This window comes from Olea europaea, chromosome 17, assembly GCF_002742605.1.
Source record: "Olea europaea var. sylvestris chromosome 17, O_europaea_v1, whole genome shotgun sequence".
In the NCBI taxonomy this organism is placed as follows: domain Eukaryota; kingdom Viridiplantae; phylum Streptophyta; class Magnoliopsida; order Lamiales; family Oleaceae; genus Olea; species Olea europaea.
The window spans coordinates 14,959,235-14,968,739 of record NC_036253.1 but is presented as its reverse complement, the minus strand read 5'-3'; the positions used below and the strand labels follow the sequence as shown (position 1 = coordinate 14,968,739).

At 30.9% G+C, this 9,505-nt stretch overlaps 1 protein-coding gene across 1 annotated transcript; it reads left to right on the top strand.

Moving 5' to 3' along the window:
• Positions 1 to 6,728: 6,728 nt before the first annotated feature.
• Positions 6,729 to 8,694, top strand: LOC111365272 (thaumatin-like protein). Its single transcript, XM_022985714.1, has 3 exons — positions 6,729 to 6,865; positions 7,261 to 7,638; positions 8,142 to 8,694. The coding sequence occupies exons 1-3, from the start codon at positions 6,799 to 6,801 to the stop codon at positions 8,441 to 8,443; spliced, it is 747 nt and encodes a 248-aa protein (XP_022841482.1). The 5' UTR covers positions 6,729 to 6,798; the 3' UTR covers positions 8,444 to 8,694.
• The last annotated feature ends 811 nt before the right edge of the window (positions 8,695 to 9,505 follow it).

Here is a 9,505-nt window from a genome sequence, read left to right as displayed (position 1 = left end):
CAATTCCTATAGAATATTCCTATTTGGACAATTTACTGGATTTTCGATTCCCTATGTCATTGAACATTTTTTAAGCATTGTGCTTAAGATGAAAATTAAGATATGTGGTAAGTGGTGCGCCTAATTTATTGGTTAATCGAGTTGCAATGCATTTAAATGAATTAAACAAAAGAGGTTTTACTACTTGTTCATAGTTAAAATTTTAAATTCTGACATCAAGAACAATAAATTTACAGAAAGAAAATAGATACAAGAGTATACAAAATTTATAGAAGGTCGTTTCACTATGAAACTATATACTCTTTCGTCGTCGCATAAAAATAATTGTACAAGTGAAAGTTGCGCGCCATATCTTCTTTCTCTCTTTTATTATTGATAACTCTCTATTTATAAGATAAATTAAGAAAAAAAAACACAAATATGAAATTTCTGAACTCTATTTAATGATTTTTTGGTATGATGGCTCAACCACCGCACCGTCTTCCATCTCCCACGTAGACCTCATCATGAAGGTTGATCTGCGCACTAGCCTCGTACAACTATAATAAGGATCTTGCTTCAGGTGTATCAAGATTTACATAAGTTATTATATAATGCCACGTAGAATTCTATTATTTACCAGTTTAAAAGTTAATCAATTTATGTATCAATTTGTTGGAAAAATAGTAAAATTCCAATAATAATTAGACTCCACCTACTCAGAATACGGTCAGGATGGCATCAATCCGGCAAGATGTGGGAGAGTTTAACGAAGTCAAGTAATATTTTATGTTAGTCACGAAGTAATTGTTTGGTAGGGATTGTAGTAATTGATTTTTTGACCGTTAGAAATAGAGTGAGTTCTATCTGAAGAAAATAATTAAAAAATGACGATTAAATAGTAAAATAACGATCGAAAAATTAATTTTAATTGTCTTTTAAACCATACCAAACAAGCTCTAAAATTTGTTTATATTTGACTGTTTTGCCTGTGACTATTACCAAAATTGACAAATAATTGACTTGTGAAATACGCAACGTAATAATTAACAAAAATTTATGAGCAAAGCTGAATGAGTCCGATATCTATGAATGTCATTTGGGACTGTAAAAGACATTTTTTTTTTAATTGTAAATACTTGAAACATAGTTAATTTAATAAATTGTCTCAACTATTCGCTTAAGGCAAGTTTCGTGTGTCAGTAAAATTTCCTATAAATAGTTTTAAATATCGTTCTGACTGGCACATTTTAATAGACTAAGGGCATCTCCAACCATGACATCATTGCACTATTTTGCACCATTTTTTGGTGCAAAGTTGCTCCAACCCAATACCAAACTTTGCACAATTTTTCACCAAAATGGTCCAAGTGTAAAATGTCATTTTTGCCCTTATTTAACATTTCCCAAATAAATTTATTGAGGGTATTTATGTCATTTGTGCTATATATTTTTTAATACAATAAATTATTATTTTTATTTTTATTAATATTATTTGTATTTAAAATAAATTTTAAATGTAATACATAATAATTAATAAATTAATTAAAAGACTAAAACAATTTAAAATACATCAAACACGATTATTTATTAAAACTAACACGAAATATATTAAATAACGACATACATACGATAATTTAATTTTATTTTTAAAAAAAATGATACATAAGGATACATACATACCCTTGCTCGTCATAAATAAATCAAGGATAAAGAAACTCACATTGCACTTCAAAATGCATTAATCGATCATTTGTGGGATGAACAAATGAATTCTGAGAATTAAATTACAAAAATTTAGCGATTTCGTAATATCATCTATCCAAATTCGAAATGTATTGTACTATTTTCTGACGGCATGATTTCATATTTTCGTTGTTGTAGTATTTTTATTAATTGTTCTATGTTTTTTATATTTATTAATGAATTTAATCTTCTCCGTAATTTAACATAATTATTTATTTAGTAATTTATGTATTTATGAAATAATTAAATAAATAATATTTCAAATAAGTAAATTATAAAGAATAAAAAAGGGAAGAAAATGGTTAAATACTGTTCATTTGGTATAATTTTTGGTGTAATAGTTGGAGATGAATTTTAGTTTGGTATAAAATTTGGTACAAAATGGTGCAAAATTTGGTGCAGGGTTGGAGATGGCTTAATGTTCTACGCCATGTAATCAAGTGCGAAAATAAATAAAATTGAACGCCATATATAGTGTGGTAAACTCCTAAGGGAAACATCCATGGGTCCACCCATACCACGGGTAAATCCATGGTCAAAAGATCAAAAATACAATAATTTCGATTTTGCAATTTTACAAAATTAACGAAAACAATTAAAAGAAAATAAAGAACAACTCCCTTCCTTTCTTTCCTTTTTTTTTTTTGTTGACTAGTGGGGAAGTAGAATCAAACTCTCCGATTTTGATTTTATCACTATTTCACTATTGTATTTGATCGCAACCACTACTTGAATTAAGATTAGTCAATCTTAATTCACCTCAAGTAACCTACTAAGCAGTAGGATTATATCATTCACGTTCGTGTTTGTTCTCTTCAATTATGGTTGAAGAACACGATTTATGCTTTGAGATATTTCAATGGAATATCAATTGGGCAAAATTCATTGAAGATGGTCAGAAGACACAGGACACGTTATTGCAGGTTCTCTAGGCGACGATAGATTTTCTCAAAGCATTAATCCTCCCCTTAATGATTTTCTTTATTTATGTGAAGATTTCTCTAAGGTACAAATGTATATTACTTATAATATGGCAGTGTTATTCGGTAAGAATAATATAGAATATGTTTAATATGATCCATAATTAAATTAGGGAAAGTTTTGATTAGTTAAAACAATATTTCTTTCTTTTGATTTATTTGACCAATCAAACCGTCCAAAATAGTAAATATATATTTTTGTATATGTTGTTATATGAAAGGTAAATATTGCATCTCGTTTAGGACATGGAAACCCTAAATTTTGCAGCGAAGAATTTGTTTACCTATAGCACCCAATCTATCCTGATTGACTGGCTTACCTGCTTAGAATGCATCAGTTGAACACGTTTTTGGCATATATTTTGAAATTTAAAATTTATTATAATCAAGCAATTCCATAAATAAATAATAAGTAGAAATATAAAACTGGAAACCCTAAAATCCGCAGCGAAGAATTTGTTTACCTATAGCACCCAATCTATCCTGATTGACTGGCTTACCTGCTTAGAATGCATTAGTTGAACACGTTTTTGGCATATATTTTGAAATTTAAAATTTATTATAATTAAGCAATTCCATAAATAAATAATAAGTAGAAATATAAAATATATTTTACTTACAAAAATAAAATTTAGGTTGTATTTTTTAATACTTGAAAAAATTAAGTTTTCGTTTGATTTCCGTTCTTTGACACAAAAATGAAAAATATGACCGTTATCCATTATATCAAACCACTATATTTGACTTTCTTGTATAGGTTCATAAAAATTATATTTTTCATTTTCATTCTTCAAAAAGGGACACCAAATGGTGCCTAAGTTGCAAAAATTGTAAATGGGGTGTAGAAGGGTGTAATGTTTTGGTAAGATTGTGAAAAGAAAGTTTAATGTTTTTGTTTTTTAGCCCCGGTTCGGGTCCCATTATTTCTTCATTGAAATGAAAAATATAACAGTTATCCATTACATTAAGTCACCAAATTTAAATTTTTATCTTTTGTGTAAAGTTTATAACGAATAAATTTTTTATTCTCATTTTTTTAAAAATGAGAAACGGGGCTTAATCTAATCTGTGGAAGAATGGATAGTTGAGATCTCTGTGAGTGTGCAGACAGAAAGAGGTCACAAAGGGAGCAGGGAGCAGGTTGGATTCCTTCAAAACATGTGAATTTTTCCAACTTTTTTCTTTTAGGGCCCCACACACTTCTGACAACCTCGGTACATGAGCACTCTGTATCCCACTACCAAAAAATCTATGTTGACAATATGGGATTCGCCTACTTTAGCCCCATGTCCATATTTCGAAAAATATATTTTTTAAAGTTCATTTTCAAGTTTCAACCATAAATTTCTTTGTAAAATAATCTACAAGTAGATTAAAAAAAAAAAAAAAATTCCTTATTTTTAACCAAGAAAACACTATTTCAAAACACATTTTTCCTCCAAATATGAAGTTGAAACTGGGACTTAATGTAAAGTATACGTATTTTAATATAAACATTATCCTGCAAAAAATACTCATATTCATTTTTTATTCAATTTTTTAATGACTGCTTTTTTTTAAGGAAAACAATAGAAAATGATCGAACCCATAGCTAATGATAGAAGTAGAATATATATTTTTGTTTCCTTAACCTTTGGGTTTTTTAAGATTTGACGAGTATCTGGAATAATTAATGAATTACAACTCCATATTATGCAAGGAGACATTGCTTTTGCTAATTCAAATTGAAAGGTGGCAGTTGACAATTTAATCCAATTTTGACATTAATGTTATTTGCTTTTTCAATTGAGATGGGACGATACTTTGAATCAAAGAATGATCAATATAGTAAGAGTGATTTATTTGTCAACTTTCCACAAAAAAAAAAAAAAAAAAAAAAAAACTCTGCCTTACCGATTTTATATCAATTCGAACTAATGAAGTAGTTAATGGTGAGGTTACCATTATCATTCTTGTAGTGACGAATCTTGTACGTATTCTTAAGAAGAGAAATTTGTCCATTTTTAAGTCTCCTTACCCTTCAATTCAGTACTCATATTTTTGTTCATTGTGCCTCTCTCATGCCTAAATATACCTTTTCCGTCTGACTTGAATTTCGAACTACCGTCTAACATGGTGTCCAAATGTGTGGATAATATACTCTGGATGAGAAAAAAAAATTGAAATATGTTGAGCTGAGTCTTGTCAAATTTGGAGATCAACTTCTTTCTGTTTTGATCCAGAAAAAGTGGTTGAAAGAAACGAGTTCTATTGTTATTTTTTCATTAATTCAGCAATTTCTCTTATGGAGAATTGAGAAGCGTAGTTATCTTTCCGTCACTTTTATTTCGTTTTTCATAATGTAGAAAAAAGCCGTAAGAACTGGCTTTTTTTGTTAACTTCCGTTTGATAAAGTTCGAATAAATTTTGTTAGAAGTAATATTTCTTTTTAAGATTGTGTAGTTAAAAAATCTAAAAAAATTATGAGTTCACATATAATTGTCTTATTAAAATTATATTTAATTAAAAATCAGATTTAAAAAGGGAATCACAAAGGGCTTAATGTTTTTCACTCTAGATCTCGGGATCGAGTGAGTCAATTCAGGTATTTTAATACCTGGAACCACCACCTCGGGTATTTCATAAATGGAATCATTCGACTCCTTGTAATTATTTGAATTAAGCCCAAATCCAAAATGTTGACTCCAATTCGAGTTCTGTTCTATCCATAAATACATTTAATAAACATTTTTAGATTAGGTCATTTCGAATACATGTATCTAATGTGCCACTAATCGATAATATTTGTGTAAAGGAGAAAATCTAGTTAAGAAATCTTCAAAAAACTAAGAAATCCAATTACATGACTCGGAAATAGTGGAGACTGAAAACCACAAAAGAAGAAAATTAAAACATCAAAAATTAAATTAAAGTTTGAGAAGAAATAATTTTTTCTCAATAAATCTTATTCAATCCATAAATAAGGTATGCTGGAGCCTATAATTTTTATATGGACAATATTTAAATTCTTCTGCTTTAAAACGAACTGACTTAAAAAAAGATTAACTAGATACATAAATATATGGTATCAAAAATTTGCAGCAAAACACTCGCTTTGTTTGCGTAAAAAGGGAAAAAATATAATTCAAAAGAAAATCACAAACTCGAGATAACAAAAAAGGTACATCATGAACCAAGTTATGATTATATCAAGTTGAATTGCCACGCGTTATAAAAAATTAAAAAGTCACTTAAGTTTGTAAATAATGCAAGAAATAAAAAGTTCAAATCATAAAAGAATGAACACTTTAATTCATCAAATTACATCACAACCTTAGTTTAAACTTTTTTATTCATAGAAAAGTCAAATTGCAAAGATTAATATATACCAACCTCTAAAAGACAACAATCTAATATAAGATAAAGGCAAAAGAGTAGGGACCAGTCATGTTTTCTTATGGTTAGAGTCTAGAGTTTTAGACAAACTACTATTCAAATTAGGGCCCTGTTTGAGAGTTATTTCGAGAATTGATTTTGTGACCGTTAAGAGAAAAGTGGGAACCACCTGTGAGAGAAAAAATCAAACTTTACAGTTGGAATGGTGAAATAACAATCAAAAATCAAATTTTTTTGGTGAAAAATCACTTCCAAACAAGTTTTAGAGCTTGTAGGTTCTGTAATTTTTTTTATACAGTTTCTATATTGTAAAAAATAAAAATATAAAATTGGTTCTATTTGAGCACTCACATTTCTGCTCGAGGAATAAAGAATCGACTCGGACCTAGTTGGTTCTCGGTTCCCATTCTTAATTTATTATTTATCATCATTATTATTATTATTTTGAAGAAATAGGACAATTTCTTGGTGTGTTTTATGGAAATGAGAGCCTGCATAGGGAATACTTGGTCTTTAACGTCATTCATTTGATAGGGTCCACTTGCCAGCTTTATTTATTCACCGTAGTAACTTTACCAATTGATGAGAAGGTCCAGTAAGTAGTGACCCTATTGTATTGATTCAAGACCTTTTTCTTTTTCTATAAAAACACATCAAACTGAGCTCTTAAAGAGAGATAAACAGAGTGCCCTTCTCATCAATTTGAAGCCTTTCAGCCATGGAAATCCTTCTCAGACCTTCTATTTCTTTGCTGCTACTCTCACTCACCATTTTCCATATTTCAGGTACTCTTCTTCTTTCTACATTGTTGTTCAAACATGTATTCTTTGTTCAATACTCATAACCAAATCCAAGAGCTTAAAAGGGTCAAATATATTTACTTAAATCTCGTTTTCAACATGTCAACGACGTCACGTGTAGATCAGATTCATAGTTACTTAAATCTTACTATCGACACGTCTCATTACGTGATCAGTCTTGACTACACAAAAGGTGTCAAAAAGACTTAATAATTACACGTCTAATACTATAAAATCCAACTGAAGAGTAAATCCACAAAACAAGTTTATCTGAGCTTCAAAATGAATAAAAGTTAGTTTTTATGTAACTTTTATTTTTCAAGTACATTTGAATGACTTATTGTGAAATTTTTTTCTTGTGCTGAAAATGGCTCGAACAGTGGAGGTCTTAGCCACAACAATGACATTGTATAACAAGTGCAGCCACCCAGTTTGGCCAGGCATCCAACCGAGTGCTGGCAAACCCATTCTAGCGCGTGGTGGCTTCAAGCTGCCACCAAACAAGGCTTATACTCTCCAACTCCCGGCCGGGTGGTCGGGCCGCATCTGGGGCCGCCACGGCTGTTCTTTTGATGCCACCGGCCGCGGCCGCTGCGCCACCGGTGATTGTGGTGGTGCCCTCTTCTGTAATGGTATTGGTGGGGCGCCTCCAGCCACCCTTGCTGAGATCACACTTGGTAATGACCAGGATTTCTATGATGTCAGCCTTGTTGATGGGTACAATCTTGCTATTTCCATTACACCCTTCCGAGGCTCAGGTATGGATTCAAATTATTTTTAACTTTTGAAATCACTTATAATTAATAGTAAATGTTAATTTATTACTTTATTTTACAACCTTATTGATTTATAATTAATATTTAATGTAAATCTACTTGGATCTGTATCTTACCGTTTTAGATTTTTATACTTGGCTGCTATGGTATAGTATAATGCAAAAGTAATGAGGATTTTTTTTCTATGGACACGTTTTATGAGGAGTTCTAATTCACTTTTGTAAAATTTTACCCCTCATATGGAGCAATGACTCTGAATCTTTGTGTCCAAAATATTTTGTCATACGTATGGTCCGTTTTAAGAGACCGTCTGCTCACTTTCTATTGCGTCTCAGAATTCAAACTTATAAGACGACTGTCATTCTCAAGTCGAATCTTGATACTAAAGAGGACGGTACTTATAAGCTAACAGCTTGAGGATAGAGGTCCGAATCGTTACTATTGCATCCCACTTTTTTTAAGAAATAACGTTTTATGCAATGCAGGGAAATGTAGCTATGCCGGGTGCGTGAGCGACCTGAACATGATGTGTCCGGTCGGGCTTCAGGTTCGATCTCACGATAAAAAGAGGGTGGTGGCTTGCAAGAGTGCTTGTTCTGCATTCAATTCGCCAAGATATTGTTGCACCGGCAATTTTGGGAGCCCACAATCTTGTAAGCCCACTGCATATTCAAGAATTTTCAAGACTGCTTGTCCGAAGGCTTATTCTTATGCCTACGATGATCCCACCAGCATTTCCACTTGCACCGGTGGAAGCTATTTGGTCATATTTTGTCCTCATCACTAGGATCCTTTTTCTAATTATGACTTCTTCTTTTGTTGGGTTTTAGAATCTTAAATCTTAATTAGTATTATGGATCCTTGTATTGATGATTTTGAATACTAGTTGGTGATGACTAGATATTAGTTGTGTAATTGGAACAATGCTATTTATCACATAGACGGTCTTTGTGACATAGTGGATTCCCTAATTCATTATTCCATAGAATTGTGATGTATTTGAATGCATTGAATAATAAATCTAGGTTTTCGCTGTCATCCTAAACCGTTATTTGGTAAATTTACTCAATTGAAGTACCCTATGGTGAATTCAATACTTTTCAAATCAAGGTAAAATTATCTACTGTAAGCTAAGCAACAAAGATATAATGCATGAATTAATTGGTGAATAAGTACATGGTAGGTTTTGTTAGACTAAGCTCCCGTTTGATCTTCATTAATTTTCTTTCCATTATATTTTATTTTTCTATCTCTTATTTTCAACCACAAAATTGTTCATAAAATAATATTACACATAAATTGAAAACTTTTTCTTCTTTTTCAACCACTTATTTTTCAAAAAAACACTATTCCACTCATTTTCATTTTAACAAAACAGGGGCCAAACGGGGACTAAATATTAATGAATGAATACCGAATTAACAAATATCGGATGGATATATACGGAATTTACAACTTACCATGTTGACATATACCGTATATGCAACTTATCGTATATGCAGTGAACTTAGATACTAGATTTGCACGTTTTGTACATATTATATATGCAGTGAACTCAAACACTAGATTTGTAGTGAACTTATCGAATATTAGCCAAATTTATAGCAGATTAAATTACAATAAAACAGAGCGAGTAAAGAGTTAATCGAATTAGCCAGAAACAAGTAAAAAAATTAAATCTGAACCGAGACTTGTGTGAACACAATTTCCTTAAAATATATTCACCCCTTATCATAGGTGCTTGAGGATTAATTCAAACATCTGTCTCCCAGAATATAAAGAGGAACGGTAGAATTTAAGCACCTCAAATACTACTCAAGCGAACAGAACTTGTGTCATAACAATATCA